At 35.1% G+C, this 19093-nt stretch overlaps 1 protein-coding gene across 5 annotated transcripts in view; it reads right to left on the bottom strand.

The window, feature by feature from the left end:
• The window catches only part of TDRD3 (tudor domain containing 3), a 211064-nt gene that overhangs the window by 81441 nt on the left and 110530 nt on the right, over positions 1-19093 (bottom strand). For all 5 annotated transcript variants that reach the window (XR_009451346.1, XM_059684798.1, XM_059684799.1 and 2 more), the window contains exons 4-7: positions 14086-14246; positions 11036-11177; positions 5274-5345; positions 2960-3109 (exon numbers count right to left, since the gene is read on the bottom strand). Coding sequence is in view for 4 of the 5 variants with exons in the window: in XM_059684798.1 (XP_059540781.1) it covers positions 2960-3109; positions 5274-5345; positions 11036-11177; positions 14086-14246 (525 nt within the window). In the remaining variant the exon portion in view is untranslated. The remainder of the gene's footprint in view (positions 1-2959; positions 3110-5273; positions 5346-11035; positions 11178-14085; positions 14247-19093) is intronic.

The raw sequence follows: 19093 nt of genomic DNA, 5'->3' as shown, positions 1-19093 counted from the left end.
CCTTCATTCAAACTACCACCATCATTTTTCTCCCCCTGGATTACTTCAATAATTTCCTAACGTGTCTGATTTTAATCTTCCTTATCGACAATCTGTTCTGAACACAGCAGCTAGAAATAGACTTTTAAAATGTAGGTCAGCTGATGTGATTGCTGAAAATCCTCCAGAGGCTCCTAATTTCTCTCTGAATAAAGGCTAATGTCTTTAAGGTGGCTTACAGAGCCCTACATATGTAGAACCCCATTACCACTCAACTTTATATTCTACTAAATGTCCCTTTGTTCTCTGCTTCCACTGGTTGAACACATATTCCTGCTTTTGATCCTTTACAAAAGCTTTTCCTTCTCTCTAGAATAAGCTTCTCATATAACCACACAGCTAATTCTTTTTCTCTCTTTCAAGTCTTGGCTCAAATCTCACCAAAGTGAGGTCCAATCAAACTACTATATTTAAAACGGAAATCTACAATATGATTATTTAGTATGTTTACATTATTTACTGACCTTACTAGTACATAAACGACACAAGAATTTCAAAAATTCTCGCCCTAGCTGGTTTGGCTCAGTGGATAGAGCATCACCCTGTGAACTGAAGGGTCCCGGGTTCGGTCTGATTCTGGTCAAGGGCACATGCTCAGGTTGCCAGCTCGGTCCCCAGTAGGGGGAGTGCAGGAGGCAGCCAATCAGTGATTCCCTCTCATCATTGACGTTTCTACCTCTCTCTCCCCTCTCTCTTCCTCTCTGAAATCAATAAAAATGTTTTAAAAAATTTCTGTTTCTGACCATCTTATTTTAAATCGTACTCCCCCCATACAAATGGCACTCCAAAAACTTTCCATCCTACTCTACTTTTTCTTTTTTTCCCCATAGCACTTACCAATTTCTAACCTACCGTATAATTTATATACTTATTATATATTAGTCTGTCACCCTCACTATTATATAAACTTGATAAGGACAGGGATCTTTTGTCTATTTGTACATTGATTTAACCTAAGCATTTAAATTACTTTCTGGTGTTCATCCACAGTGGCTCAGTTGGTTGGAGCATCGCCCCATGCACTGAAAGGTTGCATGGCAGGCAACGGATCAATGTTTCTCTCTTCTCCCTTTCTCCCCGTCTTTCTCCCTCCCTCTCCCTCTCCCTCTCCCTCCCTCTGGGCATGTCCTTGGGTAAAGATATGAATAAACAAACAAACAAACAAACAAACAAACAAACAAACTTCCTGGCATATAGTAAGTTCTTGAAATATACTTGCTGAATGAAGAAAAAAAAGAATGAAAATCATCACTTCATCATTTGTAGTAGATTCCACCAAATCCACTAACTGTTTTAATAAAGGATCATGAAACATATTTTCAGAACAATTACAATATTATGTTATTTTTATGTTCAGACAGATTAAATATATGTGTATAGTTAAAGATACATAGATATATAGGTGTAGATATAATCTTCTACTGTAATATACATAGGTTTAGTCCTAGAATTGTAATAGGGTAACCTTGGGCAAGTTTTAAGCCTCCATCAACTCTTTCATATATAAATTGAGGAGTTTTAAGTTTGCTTCAGAAAACTATGGCTTTTTACTTATCAAATACTTATGGGAAAATATAACATGATCAATTATGACTTTAAAAATGAAATATATTACAGTTTTTTAAGTATATTCTAGCAAATAGAAAGCAGTAAACACATCAACCAAAATTTGGGGAGAAAAGTTTGAAAAAAGTGTAAATCAAAAGAACAATTTTCCTATAGATATTAAGAAATTGATATACACCCATATCCTCTTCTGTAACTCCATAATTTTAATAGCTTTTTTGGAAAAAGAAATATATTTCATGTAAACTGTGTAAGATGTATTAATTTCAGAAATATTAAAAATGATTTTTTTAAATGTGCTTTAGAATGGAGGAAATACTAAAGAATAGCAATAGTCATGATTATTAAGAGCTTTTTAGCAAAGGAATATCGTGATCTGTGCCATGTAGTATTCAAAATGTTTTAGAGATTATTAATTTTAATTCTCACCATAACCACATAAACTGGGTACCATTATTACCTTCTTTTCATAGACAAACAAAAATAGGTTACAAAATTTAAGTAAGCTATCCAAGGTTGTCAGCAGATATGCTTTGAGGTTCTGCTTTTGGTGTCTACATTAGACTGATGATAGAAAGACATGCTGCAGGAAGAACCAAAATGCAAGGAGTCTCCTCCTTAACTTTGAATTTCAATAGATTACTTATATTGTTATTGTCTTTTCACATCCGGTAACAAGTCCAACGAACTTTTGACCTTCTCCACGTATCAGTGAAAAATTCCCTGGCACCTTATGGAGTCTTAAGCTTACACATTTTGCTCATATGTTCTTTTTCTAAATCCTCTTGATAAGTCCATTAAGTTACTCCTGCTTGCTAGAGTAACCACCCTTCTTTTCTCCCTCTTCCTTTTCTTCCTTTTTAACAGTGTAACAGCTAAACCCAATGCTTTATATTTCTGCAGAGGGTTTCCTATTATTAGTTGGACTTGATGACACTTCTTGAGGATAATTTTCCCCTCAGCAACTGAGAATGTAGGTAAAAATCAGAGGCTCAGGATTAATAATTTTGTCAGTTTTCATCCTTAAATCTATTTAATATATAGTCAAAACTGTTTTTTTCCTTTGGATAATATGTGTATTTATACATGTGCGTACCCCATTTACTACTAATAGCCAAATGTTTTTTAAAAATTATTTTTAATTTCTTGCTTATTTGAAATAGGTGTTTTCTCTAGTTATTTATTGATTTTTAGATTTCTATAAGAAATTTTAATTCATGAATTAGTAGGCTTTCTTAAACCAGTGAGACTGAAATAGTTTTCTTTATTCAAACCAGTAATGAGTCTTAGCTAACTGCTTTTTAAATAGAATGACAAGAATTAAGAAAATTTTATTATAATTTAGTTTTCTTACTTCTTTGCTCTTTGCAACTTCTGCAATAGCAGCAGTCCTTTGCTTTTCAAATTCATCATTATCACTTGGGGGTTTGACAGGCATTGTAACTTGCAGGGTCTTCCTTCGATCAAGTTCTCTGCTATCCATTTGGACATTAGACACACACTTCTGATAATAATAAATAAAAATTAATCATGTCAGTAGTTCCCAGATTCAAGGTTTACATAACAAAGTATTACTTCTTCAAAAAAAGTTTGTATCTTAATAACTGAGAACCCATAAAAATAAAATTTTCTATTTAAAAATAAAGGTAGAAAACTGATTAAAGTAACTTTTAAGTAAGTGTAACTGGTAAATAAAATGAAAAGCTTCACAAAAGCCTCCCACCCCCCTAAAAAAAAATAGGGCCCATGTTTAAAACATACATCGAACTAGGAGACCTAAGTTTCATTTTAGGATAATGACTTAAAATAATTTAAATTTCAAACAGTCTAGACCACTGCACAACAAAAGGTAAAATTCAGATTTTTATTCAGAGCTTGATTTACACATTCTGCCACAATATCCTTATGAGGATTAAATAGTATAGTTATTTTAACATATAAAAAGATGTCTCTGAACTTATAAACCAAAAGCTAAAAGCATACCCTTTCCCTCAATCAAGCTGCAAAATTTATTTTTAGTCTCATAAATTGAGAAAGTCATCACTGCCTAAAAGTAAGTCCAATCATAGCAGTAAAAATCCTATAAAATAAACTCATTAATAACAGTAAGAAAACATGCTCTCAAACAAATGTTACACAATTACAGATTTTTAGCAATATAAATATGTCCCGTTGATACCAGTACACAGCTAGCATTATCTACCTTTAACCCTATACAAGCCTAAGTAAGATATGCTGAAAAGAATTTTTCAGAATGGACTATAGAAACAAGTATTATTAAAACTATAACTTTTATTATACTTCCTAAGACAAAAAAATCATTAAACATTCTTTAAGATCTTGAAAATAATTAAATCACAAGTCTCTGAGCAATTTCTGAAAGAAATGTTATCACCAAAATATTTAAGAGAAAATTAAATTCTTACAAACATATCATTTATCATGTTCAAATACAAATTATTAGAATATTAATACCATTTTGATTCTGGGCTTTTTTTTTTATTACACTTGTAGAAGTGAGAATATCATCAACATAGATCACACCAAAGGGCATCATGCCTCTTTTTATCTTGACTGTGCCTTGTCGCAAAGCACAATAAAAATTAAAATATTTTTAAAAATACTTTCAAAATAGACATGATGTAAGAATGATTCCATTTAATTTTGAGTAGACTCCACATAAAGGTTTTTGAAGAGGCGTGCATCTGATCTTACCCATTTATCTTCAGATCAGCTAGTTATCTTTTTCACACACACAAAATTTTTAAAGTTGTTAGAGAGATACAGGTTTCTGTTTCCTACCTATTGTGTCCCTAACTCATCTTCAGTACTCTCAAAGAAAAATAAGGAGCAAACACAAGGTAGAATACTGAAAGCTAAATTTTGGTGGCAACATGTGGCAAAAAGCAAGCTGTCACAGAGATTATTCTCAGACTCTTCAGGGATAAAGCAAGAATAGGCTAGAGGAGACTGTTCTGAATGCAGTTTGATGCTGAGCACAACCATGAAGACATAAGATACCAGCTGAGGAGCTATACTTCAGGGTAACATAGCAGCAAGGGGGGTGAAAATAGGAAGTAGACAGAAAACCTTTAGCTTATGTCAGAGAAGGATCAGGGATGCTGTGGTTGAAAGGAAAATGCCAACCGAAAATAAAATTAAATTCCTGACTAAGAAAGGTATTTGAATCAAAGCAGACCAATAGAATTTTTAAAAGGGAGGCCTGGGACAGCAGACTCTGATACAGTGCAGTGATGCCCCTTCCTGCCTCTTGGGTCCTCACTTCTTTGTCTCATCCTTCTGTTGACACTTTTATTTTCTCTCTCCCTCTTTTGTTTTAAATTTAAAAAATGAGAAATTTTAGCTTATTTTTTTTCTTTTGCATTTCTCTCTCTCAAAAAAAATGCCCCACCACCATCTTATCTTAGTTAGTTATTAGTTGCTCCTCAGGTGTGCTTCTTAATTTTTTCAATCTTTGGGTTAACAGTTCTTGATAAAATCAATTTAATTACAGTAAATAAAAAAAACACAATTACTAAATTCCTTTACTGAATATAACACCATGACTTCTGAATGAATAGTTCAGCACAAAGCTAAACACAGCTTGAATACAGATGAAAAACACTTTTTGCTGATTAAAATTCATCTGCCAACATAAAAGTCATTACCTGTCCAAAAGGCACAAAAGGAGGTGGTCCACCTTCAGTTCCAATATTGCTTCTATTGTGTTTTGACAAGCTCTGTGAGAAAAGTGAGTCACAAAATAGAAATTATACATAAAAAATATATTTCCAACATTTACAGTACACCAGGACTCTACTTATTTTAATACATTCTTATAACACACACACACACACACAGAGAGAGAGAGAGAGAGAGAGAGAGAGAGAGAGAGAGAGAGAAAGAGAGAGAGAGAGAAGCTTTCTATAAAATATTTCAGACTATATAAAATATTTTATTCCTAACTTCAATAGTTAGGTAAAGGACCTTTCCTAATCTCCCCATACCAGACACACATTCACGCTCTAGCTGGTTTGGCTCAGTGGATAGAGAATCCACTGAAGGGTCCTGGGTTCGATTCAGGTCAAGTGCACATGTCCAGTTGCAGGCTCGATCCCCAATAGGGGGGCATGCCGCAGGAGGCAGCCGATCAATGATTCTCTCTCATCATTGATGTTTCTATCTCTCCCTCTCCCTCTCCCTTTCTCTCTGAAATCAATAAAAAATACATATTAAATTAAAAAAATACTTCTATAAAAAAACAAACACACATTCACAACAGTTTTTAGAAGTATTTACCAAGCTACTCCTACAAGAACAAAACACAGTAAAAAGCCCTCCTAAACAAATAGCAAATTCAAAGATAACAGACTTTGGTAAAAAGTTTACTTTAAAGCATATTAAAACTAATTTTAGACATAAAATCCATTAGCAAACAACATACTTGTTATATTGCAATATACTAAGAAATATTTATTTGGTCTTTGTCCCCAATTCCTGGAACAGAGTTCAGAAGTGTAACTAGAAACAGTTTATGGGAATACTGATAACAGTGATTTCCAATTATTTAAAGAGATCAAATTGTTACATTTCATAATATGCTAATTACTTTCAATTACAAAAAAATCCTTAATAAAGACGTGGTTTAACTGGAATACCTTCTTGTGCCAGATATATGGAACAAGTTGAAGATTTGATGATTCAAAAGACAAACAAAAAAGACTTGTTCAAAAAATCAATTTATATTTTGACGAATATTTTAAATAACTGAATGTTATTTAATAAAAATAAGCTTCCAAACTCTAATAATTTTGCTTTCTTTTTTCCCTAGCTCTCATATTTAAAATTAACAATGTATTAAGCAAATGGGAAAAATATTTTCCTTGCAGAGGCAATTCCTCACATTATAAATTCCTTTGAATGTCATGAGGAATTTTCAGAAGGATGGACGCCTTGCAGCCATCCATTCCTCCTGTTTCATTTTGAGATGTTAATATATATCTGTTAAGCACCAGCTGTCATTTAATATAGCTTCTTAACTGTAAGCTTTTCCGTACATTTTTAGTAATTATCATTATAGAAAATGTCAACTGTGTTTTTACACCATTATACAAAAATTAACTCAAAATGGATCAAAGATGTAAATTAAGAACTAAACTCATAAAAACTTCTAGAAGAAAACAGGGGGAGAAAGCTTTATGACTTTGGATTTAGATTTGGTAGTAATTTCTTGGATATGACACCAAATGCACAAGTAACAAAAGAAAAGAAAAACAGATAAAATTTAACTTCATCAAAATTAATAACTTTTGCGCATCAAAGGACACTATCAACAGAGTAAAAAGACAACCCCTGAAATGTGAAAAAAATAATTGCAAATTACATATCTGAGAAGGAATTGATATCTAGAATATACTGAGAAGTCACACAACAGAAAAGGAAACTGATTTAAAAATTAGCAAAGGACTTAAATAGATATCCTCCAAAGAAGATACACAAATAGACAATAAGCATACGAAAAAAATAACAAGAGTTGGCAAGGATGTGGAAAAATTGGATCCCTTGTATATTACTGATAAGGATGTAAAATGATGATGTCACTGTGGAAAACAATATGGTAGTTACTAAAAACAAAATTATACTATAACTTATGATTCCTCAATTCTACTTCTGGGTAAATGCCCAAAAGAAATGAAAGCGGAAACTTGAAGAGATATTTATATGCCCACCTTCATAATAATTGCATTATTCACAATAGCCAAAAGGTGAAAATAACCCTAATGTCATCAGTGGATAAATGAACACAAAGTCACACACACGTGCAAATATTATTTGGCCTTAAAGTTAGGAAATTCTGACATGCTACAATATGAATAAAACCTAAAAGACATTATGCTAAGTGAAATAAGCCAGACAAAAAAGGATAAATATTATATGATTCCACTTACATAAAGTACCTAAAGTAGTCAAATTCACAGAGAGAAAAAGAAGAATCATGGTTGCCAGAGGTTGGGAGTAGGTGGGGAATGAGAAGTTAATGTTTAATGGGTACAGAATTTCAGTTTGGGAAGATACAAACCACTTTCCTCTTTTCTTCACCTGTATGTAATCAACTTGCTACAACTACACCACCTGCATATGATTTAAATATTGTTCAATGTTCTCTTCCCCTATTTATTTTACAAGAATATTTAGGGTTTTTTTAATTCCAAAATTCTCTCTATGGATTATGATTTCTATGTGTGCACTTGGTTTCTGTGTGTACTACCTGCCAGATGTTCAAGTAATTGAACTCTCCATGGTTTCTACATTGCTATGGTTAGCAAATCAAAAAACTATAAAATGATAGAGAATTATAATTACAGTAAGATGTTTTTAAACTTTTTAATGTAAACTTTTACTGCTTCCTAACAAGAAATACTAACAGGCTTACAGGAAACAAAGTGCAAAGATACATAATAAAACATTACAAGGACAACTATGAAACTACTACTAATCTCTCTCTGTGTGTGTCTGCGTGTGCGTGTGCGTGTGTGTGTGTGCGTGTGTGTGTGTTTTGTGTGTTTGGTATAGAGGAAGTTCCTAGAATGTTTAACTGACTTTTCAGTCAGTGAAGTAATTTTGGTTGGGTTGGGAAAATTATGTAAGATGTTGGTCTGACTTAAGAACATCTTACCACATTTAAAAAATTTTTTAATTATAATAAAAATATATCAACTTGTGAAAGGAAAGGATCACATAAAACGAGTGGGATTTTGCTGGGAAATTCAAAGTCCATAAACTTGGCCCTTTATTAAAACTATCAAACCTCCACATACTTGCTTTGGCAACATTTTCAACTAAACAATGAAGTTATGATACATTATCTTATACTGCGCAGCACAGCAGCCCCAAATGTAGCAGATTATTATTATAAGGAATCAGCACAGCAGCCCCAAATGTAGCACAGTATTATCATAAGGAATGAGTACTAAGAAATAAAATATGTGCTTAGTTCTCCTTATCTACTTACCTCCCAACAGAGGCACTTTCAAACTAAGAAAGTAGAGCCTTAACCGGTTTGGCTCAGCGGATGGAGCGTCAGCCTGTGGACTCAAGGGTCCCAGGTTTGATTCCAGTCAAGGGCATGTGCCTTGGTTGCGGGCACATCCCCAGTGGGGGGTATGCAAGAGGCAGCTGATCGATGTTTCTCTCTCATCGATGTTTCTAACTCTGTCCCTCTCCCTTCCTCTCTGTGAAAAATCAATAAAATATATATTAAAAAAAAAGTAGAAAAAAGTGATATATCATAAAATACCAGGAACTTGAAATACTGTTAGGCCCCTTGGCCCACTTTAGGCAAGAACTGAGAGTAACACAAGAACATTAACTTTAGCTCAAAGAGTAATTAGCTTTCGTGCTTTGTAATTCATTCATTTCACAATTACACGTAAGACTCAGAGCAACCACTTTGCAGATATAGGAAAGCTCAGACCCATCACCTATCAGTTGTCTAATTATAAAATAAGCTAGTTAACAGTTCTTAGAGTCCATTTTCTGATCTATATAAAACGCCCCCATAAGACTGTTAGGAGGATGCAAGAGCTCAGCACAATATCTACACATTGTTCAACAAATATTTATAGAACTGAACACAGATGACACAAAGAATTCTGACCTTAAGAGGCCTAATGGAGATAAGAAATAAAATTTTAGTGCTAAAAAGTGATACACTTCTTAAAATGGATAAAGTGTCCCAAGAATTCAATAAAAGAGGAACTACTTCACTTTGTGAAGAAATAAGCATTTGATCTGAGTCTAAAAGCATGAGGACAATTTGGCCATGCAGGCATTATGAGAGAGAACACAAGATGAGTGGTGTAAAAGTAGGGATATCTCCCTCCACCCCAAAGTATAATTGAGAAAAGCATAGAGACTCAATGAAAGAGTAAGTAGTTTCACTCTTTTGGGATCAAGTTCAAGGCTGGAGAGAAACTATTTTTTGTACTCCATGTGCCTCGCTTGGAGAGGAACTGGGCACCGAGTGAAGCTGAGGGGGTTGCCCAAACCTGTAGCCTGGGGCCCAGCCTCAGCCTGAGCTCTACCATTGTCCTCAGCATTGTAACATGATCCTTTCTCGCTCCCCTCCCCAATTCAGTCTGAACCTCCAGACCCACAGCTCCCTACAGTGCCATTGGTGACCTGGTTGGAGACCTTGAATGTAAGTCAACATCCATCAGTCCAGGAACCTGGTGGTAAGTAAGGCTGAAGTAGTCCATATCTACCCGAAGTGCTTAGCAATAAAGCAAAAGTGGTATGAGTTAAAAAAAAAAAAAAAAAGAGTAAGCAGTTCCATTTGGTTAGATCAAAATCTATGTGAAATAATTTAGAGTTGAAAAGATAAACTTGAACTAGGGCTAGATTATTAATGGCACTGAATCCCAAACTAAGGCATCTGAAATAAAAGTAGGGTGTGATATGTTCTGAGTTATGCTGAAGGAAGATAATCTGACAGAAGTGCATAAAATAGATTAAAACAGGGGTCCTGAAACTACGGCCCGCAGGCCACATGCAAATACAAATATTGTATTTGTTCCCATTTTGTTTTTTTACTTCAAAATAAGATATGTGCAGTGTGCATAGGAATTTGTTCATAGTTTTTTTTTAAACTATAGTCGGGCCCTCCAATGGTCTGAGGGACAGTTAAGTGGCCCCGTTTAAAAAGTTTGAGGACCCCTGGATTAAAAGATGGAGAAAGAATATGTGTATAGACCAGTTATAAGGCTACTGCAGTCCACACAAGAGATACTAAAGACTTAAACTACAGTAACAGCAATGCAACTGGGGAGCAAGAGACTGATATAAGATCTGACTGCTGTGAATCAACAGAATTGGAAAGTAGAAGAACAATACTAGATAACCTGGATGACCACGAGGATGAAGCTATTGTTAACACAAATTGGGGAAACATCAACTAAAGTTACTAGAAAGAACCTAGTCACAAGAACCCCTTTATTATAGTGAAATTCTAATTTGCATTCACTAGTTTGTATGTGTGTATGTAGATGAAACAAATATGCATTATGCTTTCATATATATATATATATATATATATATATATATATATATATATATGAAAACACTTGCTTTGCAGAAACAATGATATACATTACACACATGTAATAGCTGGTATTTTAAGAGTTTTGAAAACTTATCAGTAAAACGTGACTTTTCAAATTATGCAAAAAAAAAGCAAATATTGAAAAATGACATTTGCCTTAGAGGAACAATGTGCCTAAACAAAGATAGATAGTTTTTATAAAGATTCCTGTATTCCATTCTATTCAACTCTGACATTATTCACTATGGGAAGATCTCCTTAAAATACAGACTGCAATTAGAAGAGTTTAGTGTTTCAGAAGTTGAAGCCTTTCTTCTCAGTTACACTTACTCTCTGTAGCTCCCACTTCTCAATAAGGTGTTCCACTTCCCCCCCCAGGATTGTGGTGTTGGAGTCATTCAGGAGTAGGAATCCATTTTTTATATCCACGATGCCTGAGAGCTTAACTTTAGTTCCAGGTGGTGTGTTCAGGCTAAAGGAAAGAAAAAACAAAGTTAAAACACACTGAAGCTCCTATTCAAAACTGATCAGTGTTGAGTTGGTCAAGTTCTTCAAAATGAACTAACATGAAAAGTGTTTTTCAGGATTAAAAAAAAAAAAAAGTATATAGATATATGTAGAGAGATATAGATATAGATAATAGACATAGACATAGACATAGACATAGATATAAAAGTCCAGTGACCAGAACAGCGAAACAACCAGAATGACCAGAACGACCGGTGGCTATGACACATACTGCAGCAGCCAATCAGCCTGATCTGGCCCCCAATCAGCCCTCAACACCCTGATTGGGAACCGCCCGTGGCCCCTCCCCCATGCCGGCCTGGCCCAATGGGCCCCCATTGGGGGCTGGCCAGCTGGATTCCACCCATGCACGAATTTGTGCACCAGACCTCTATGAATTTGTGCACCAGACCTCTAGAGTGTGTGTGTGTGTGTGTGTGTGTGTATGTATATATATATATATATATATATATATATATATATATATATATACATATATATATATATATATATATAAAATCACACCTCACATATAGATAAATAGAATAAAATATATAAATGCACTTTCTCAATAATGCCATGCTATACAAATATGATTTGCCATTTTTTCCCTGAGCTTTGGCTATGCAATGCCATGATATACTATATTACAAATTTAAATTTTATCAAAGGAAAATATATCTGACCAGTAATAGACCTAGAAATTTTATATGTATATGAGCTACCATGATTCACAAAAATAATGCTCTTTTTTGTTAAACATGTAATTAAAGATCAAATGAGAGTTATTTATTCTAAAGTGTACTAACCAAAAAGAACTTTTCTATAATGGACTAATATTATCAGTTTGCAGGTAAACATTACACTATTACCTCTTTTACAGAGACAAGGTGTTTATCCTCCTATCAACCTTTTGGTAGAAGAAACAATGGAAGAAATCCATTTCATTACATAGGTTTATTCTAAAGTTAAAGCACATACACTGAGCCCCACCTCATCTCTTTGCCCATTCAGCAAGGGGTAAAGCACTCCTAATGGGAGTAAAGACGGTCCTAAAACACTGAGAATGGATCATGCCGAATTGGCTTCACATTGTTCACATTTTAAAGCTCAGTGACATTCACTATGTGCTGATATTTACAAAAGCAAATCAGTGAAAGCACTGGTCTATTCTGAAAAAAAAAAAAAAAGAAAGAAGAAAGGTTGATAAAAGAGTTATTAAGAAGAAGAAACAGAATATTCCTGTTTTAAAGCTTCAGAGTCTGCATGCAGAGCAAGACATTTTGTGTTACATCCCATTGAGTCAGCTTTGACTCCTGGGACCCTATAGAGATGTTCAAATGTCTGGACAGCTTACAGCCAGCTTGCAGCCACCCCTTATCTTCCCCAACCCAGGACATGTGAGAACAAATGGTTAATACCTTTCCTCCAGAACCAGAGAGTACATAGCTTAAATCACCCTGGTATTGCTAAGGCAGGATAGGAGAAGGAGAAGTTAAGAAGGGAGAGTTTTATCTCATCCTCTAAACAAAGAAGTCAGCTGTCTTGGGGGAGGAAAAAGGGGGGGTTTTATCTCACCCACTGAAAAAAGTCAGCCATCCTGGGACTTGCCAGATGTTCTCATAAATTCTGGGAAAGGCCACAACAAAGTAATAGGGAGACCTGGAAATTTGCTCCATGCCTAAGATATCTGGAAGAGGAGCCTTGAAAACTGTAGACAAAGGGTATAAAACCCCTTGAATCTCCACCAGGCTGAGAAGCCTGTCTGTGCTTCATAAGCCAGATATATTTTGATAAACTTGCTTGCCATGCTTCTTCGACAAATTGGATTTATTAAGGAGAGGACAGACCTCTCCCTACACTCAGTAATACCTTTTCTGGTGACAATAACACCTCCAGCACCAGAAAAGGAGCTGGAACACAATGGATGCTAAATGCTTATTAAATGCTTACTTAGGAGAGAAGTATGAAATGAAAAGCTCAGAGCAGCAAACATAAGCATATAAAATAACAAAAAAGGTAGTTTAACAAATGCCTAATGAAAATTTCCATTTCAGAAAATAGAGCTGAAACTGACCTAATGGGACATTGAGGATAAAGGAGATCCCCTCCCTATTGCTTTTCTCCATGCCAATAGGCATGATTATGAAGCCTCTCATGAAAATATCAAAAGAAGGATTTGGAAACGTCTGCCCTATGGAGTTCCGCTTTCTCTTAGAAAGTAGGGTGGCTGCAAACCTCCTTGGTGTCAATAATTTCCTTAGAAAACTCATTTGCTATGACCTTTCCTAGAACACTAAATAGTGTAATGGACACAGCTAACTGTCCAGAAAGAATTACAACGTAGTTAAAGAAATTTGAATGACCTCAAATTTACTAACATGATTGAAAAGATTACTTTTCATGCAAAAACACCTTAAATTTCTGTTTTTATAATTAATATTGAAGCAAAGAGTAACCAACTCCATTCTTACATATTTTTCTATACAGATAAAGTAGAAATTTAAACTTTAATTTCTTCTGAAAAATTCTAACATGCACTTAAGAATTCATTCCTTCTTTTCAAAGTTCTTAAAACAAAACCCATTTTGAAAAGCACCTTCAAATGCTATAACAAGCCGAAACCAGTTTGGCTCAGAGGATAGAGCGTCGGCCTGCGGACTCAAGGGTCCCGGGTTCGATTCCGGTCAGGGGCATGTACCTGGGTTGCGGGCACATCCCCTGTGGGAGATGTGCAGGAGGCGGCTGATCGATGTTTCTCTCTCATCGATGTTTCTAACTCTCTATCTCTCTCCCTTCCTCTCTGTAAAAAATCAATAAAATATATTTTTAAAAAATGCTATAACAAATAGACAAAATAAAGTGCCAATCACCTTATTTTTGACATATAACTATATTCGACCGCTGTGCAGCTTATATGACCATCGGTCATCTGCAGCCGCAACATCCTTGGTGCAGCCTGAGACTCTTCGTTGTCCTTTGGCGCAGCAACATTGCGAATTTTCTGAATTTGCAAAACACATGGACCTTCAAGCTGTCAAGACACAAATAAATAAATATCACTTTCTAGCCACAGCTTTGTTTTCATTTATAGTGCATCTCTTTTCCTTAATGATCAGGCTTTATGACTTATAATGATCAATTAAATAAGATCAAAACTGAAATTATATTACATAGATCGTTTATGCCCGAAGAGGGTGGGTTTTTTATATTTTAAGATAAAGAGTCTCCTAAAAAACATTTTAAAAAATTATTCTGGATTCATTTTCAGAAAGTAACATGAAAACTTTAGGAAAACAAAATTATATTTCTGAGTCAAAGTTGTATTAATAGATGTTTTTAGTCATATGTGCTCTAAATCATTCACATAGATCCGCCTTCTCCTCCCATGCACATTAAGGGACATTCTGGAATTAAAGAATGTAATTTTTAAAGAAATATCAACTTTACAGTAGTAGATAAAAGGAATGTTTTCTATTCAAAAACATCAAATTCAAAGTACACCCTCTTCTGGCATAAACGAAGAACACAATACTCTAAAATGTAAACTATTTAAAGTTTAAGAAGTGGGAGCTATACTTAACTTATTTTCACATTTCCTTTTTAAATGAGTTTAAATCTAATGCTATATTATAGTCATTGTCATTGGGGGGAAATTGTTCTCTCTTGCCACATTTCAATCAAAGACAAAAATCTAACTCATGGACTAGATATTATGTTAAACATTTCATAAAATGAAACAATAATAGCATGATTGGAAATCACAGCATTTTCTGCGTACATGTCTGAAAAATAAATTTAACATAAAGTGGTACTTTTCACATTATTAAATACTAGGGGCTTGATGCACGAAATTCGTGCAAGAGTAGGTCTTCCTTCCCCCGGCTGCCAGCACTGGCTTCCCTCTAGCACCCGGGATCCAAGCTTCCCTTGCAGCCCCAGCTTCGTCCAGAAGGTCGACCGGAAGGACATCAGAAGGACATCCAGTCTAATTAGCATATTACGCTTTTATTATTAAATATTATACCTTTAAGTAATATAACAGCAAGGAAAAAAATAAACCTCTTGTTATAGTCTTTTAAGTAAAACCTTTCTATGTATGTTAGTTTAATTTATATTTTCATAAAGAGAAATATGAAATGATTGACATTTACACTTAATTTCTCAAGTAAGCATATCCCCAAGTTGACAAATTTCTATTCCATATTTATCAGTATTAGGACTGCAAAGGCCCAGATAATAGTTAGAGAAAAGAAGCTAAAATGTCATCTAAATTTTAGCCATTAACTAAAATTCCAAGTTGAAACAAAAACCCTTAGCAGCATATAAATATGCTGCTAATTCAAGATGAACTTTCTTTTGTTTTTGTTAATGTCATTAAAATACATTCTCTTTATTTAACTACTCCCAATATTTTTAGCCTAGACATTGACAAATATCTAATCTGCTATCTAATACAGTTCACCAAGCACAAGTCTATTTAATTAAAATAAAATGAAATGAAAAATTCAATTCTTCAGTCTCATTAGCCACATTTCAGGTGTTCTATGCCTGACAACGCAAACATAGACTGTTTGAACCACTGCAAAAAGTTCTATTAGGCAATCAGTGATGTTCTAGACCTATGAGCTCCCAACTGCAACCCATGCATCCTGGGAAGTACACATCCATGGAAGCATGGGAGGGAAACACTTATTTATATTTAATTTTTAGTGCAAAAAAATTAAACTTTCCTAATATTTCATATCCAGAGCTACAAGGTGTATCACTCAGTCCATGTAACATACCACTCACAAGGCATCTTTATGGAATTTTAGGAATTGACATAGCACCTTCACTGGTTTGTTTGCTTGATTGTGATAAACTGCCTTTTATTTGTGTACAGCTAAGTGGATGTATAGATTATTTTACCTAGTTTTAGCCATTAATGCTTACAGAATGTACAAGTGGCTTTAGAAGATCCTATCAAAGAAACACAAATTGAAGATAATGCCAATGACTCATATACAAGGTAGGAATCAGACTGTTTTTGCTGATTTCCTACCTCTGGTTGACCATGAGAACAAAATGCTGGGGAATGCTAGGGTGGAACAGCTGCCCCAACTCTTTATAGCAAGCAGCAAGTTTACTTATTTGATTATTCCAACTCCTGGCCTCCCCATCCCTTTTAGAGGATTAAATAGAGGACTCTTAAAAAAATACATCAAAAGATAACATTCACTTGGGACCTATAAACATAACATTACTTAGAAAAGGGGACTTGGCATACATACGTAAGGTCAGCATCTACAGAACAGGTGATCCTGGATAAGAATGGGTCTGAAATGCAAGATGACTTGCCATTATAAGAGAAGGGAAAATAAACATGAAGACACAGGGAATAAAGCCATGTGAAGATGGATGTAGAAATTGGAGTTGCACACCTTCAGGCCAAGGACAACAAAGATTACCTGTAGTTACCAGAAGCTAGGAGTCAGACCATGAAATAGATTCTCCCTCAGAACCTCCAGAAGGAACCCACCCTGCTGACACCTTGATTTTAGACTACTGGTCTACAGAACTGTGAAAGAATAAATTTCTGTTGTGTTATACACCAAGTTTGTGGTAATTTGTTACAGAAGACTCGGGAAACTAACACACTCACCTATGGACTAAGTTGTCTGATTGGGAAGAATATACTATATGTATTGGGCTCATCCTCACCCTTCTTTTTGGGGCGAGACAGCTTACCATCATTTCACTGGTAACTGACATCATAAAGATGTCAACTGTAGGTACTCTGAGGGAGGAAGTACTGACTCACCCTTCTCCCTGGATTGGCAGTGCCATGACTCTACAAGTCTGCCTGCCTTGTGGTTCAGTTAATGGATCCATTCAGCTCTCCCGCTAATCCACATCTTTCAAATCTATTTTTATCAATAGTAAAGTTGATATTTTGGCCCACATCTGCCACTCCTTTACTTCTCAACTGATTCAAAACCAAAGTAGAAAAGAAGGTACTCTTTATTAGAAACTCCGAAACTATCCATAATCTTTTTTTCAATTCTTTATTGTTTAAAGTATTGCGTATGTTCCCTTTTTCCCCCATTGATCTCTCCCTAGCCACTCCCACCCCCCCAGCACATGCCCTCACCCCCCTACTGTCTGTGTCCATGGGTTATAGCAGTGGTTCTCAACCTTCCTAATGCTGTGACCCTCATGTTGTGGTGACCCCCAACCACAAAATTATTTTCGTTGCTATTTCATAACTGTAATTTTGCTACTGTTATGAATCATAATGTAAATATCTGATATGCAGGATGTATTTTCATTGTTACAAATTGAACATAATTAAAGCATAGTGATTAATCACAAAAACAATATGTAATTATATATGTGTTTTCCGATGGTCTTAGGGGACCCCTGTGAAAGGGTCGTTCGACCCCCAAAGGGGTCGCGACCCACAGGTTGAGAACCATTGGGTTATAGTTATATGCATGCACACAAGTCCTTTGGTTGATCTCTTGCAACTGCCCCCACACACCCTCCCCCGCCTTCTCTCTGAGGTTTGACTGTCTGTTCGATGCTTCTTTGTCTCTGGATCTATTTTTGTTCAACAGTTTATGTTGTTTATTATATCCCACAAATGAGTGAGATCATGTGATATTTATCTTTCTCTGATTGGCTTATTTCGCTTAGCATAATGCTCTCCAGGTCCATCCATGCTGATGTGAATGGTAAGAGTTCTTTCTTTTTACAATGGCATAGTATTCCATTTGTAGATGTACCACTGTTTTTTAATCCACTCATCTGCTGATGGGCACTTAGGCTGTTTACAAATCTTAGCTATTGTAAATTGTGCTGCTATGGACATAGGGGTGCATATGTCCTTTCTGATTGGTGTTTCTGATTTCTTGGGATATATTCCTAGAAGTGGGATTACTGGGTCAAATGTGAGTTTCATTTTTAATTTTTTGAGGAAACTCCATACTGTTTTCCACAGTGGCTGCACCAGTCTGCATTCCCACCAGCAGCGCACAGGGTTCCTTTTTCTCTGCATCCTCGCCAGCACTTGTCCTTTGTTTATTTGTTGATGATAGCCATTCTGACAGGTGTAAGATAGTACCTCATTGTCGTTTTGACTTGCATTTCTTGATGATTAGTGACTTTGAGCATGTTTTCATATGTCTCTTGGCCTTCTTTATATCCACTTTCGAAAAGTGTCTATTTAGGTCCTTTGCCCACTTTTTGATTAGATTGTTTATTTTCCTTTTGCTAAGCTGTATGAGTTCCTTATAAATTTTGGAGATTAAACCCTTATCAGATATAACATTGACAAATATGTTCTCCCATGCAGTGGGCTCTCTTGTTGTTCTGTTGATGTAATCTTCTGATAGTCATTTGTCAATTTGAATTATCAAGCTTTAAAAGTAGTGACTCCACAATTCAAAAATATTCTATAAGTAAACCAGCATACATAATAAATTATTTCATAATTATGTTTATAATGTTCAGTTAATTATACTCTGTAGTCAAAAAATAATGAAGTACTGAGCCTAAATAGATCACAAGTAGTAGAAAGAAATGCTATGATTCTAAGACCCTAAATCCTAACTTTAACCCTGATTCTAAATCATCTAAAAGTATTCACAAAACTGGATGAGAGTTAACTTCAAAATCTTTGTTCAGCTAGTATCAAGGGCAGCCACAAAGTAAAAAAAAGGATATAAAAAACAAAGACTAATCTTTGCCCAAGATTTCTTTAAAATCTGATTTCCTTTTTTGTGTGTGTAATGAGGAATAAGTAAAAGGAATTACCTTAAAAATTTTAAGTAGGTAAAAGTAACTTGCCATTGTGTCTCCAGGTAAAGATCTCTAATTCAAATAAATGATATCAAGTAT

The sequence above is a fragment of the Myotis daubentonii genome, chromosome 2 (genome assembly GCF_963259705.1).
Source record: "Myotis daubentonii chromosome 2, mMyoDau2.1, whole genome shotgun sequence".
NCBI classification, from domain to species: Eukaryota; Metazoa; Chordata; class Mammalia; order Chiroptera; family Vespertilionidae; genus Myotis; species Myotis daubentonii.
This window is presented reverse-complemented; position numbering and strand designations above follow the sequence as displayed.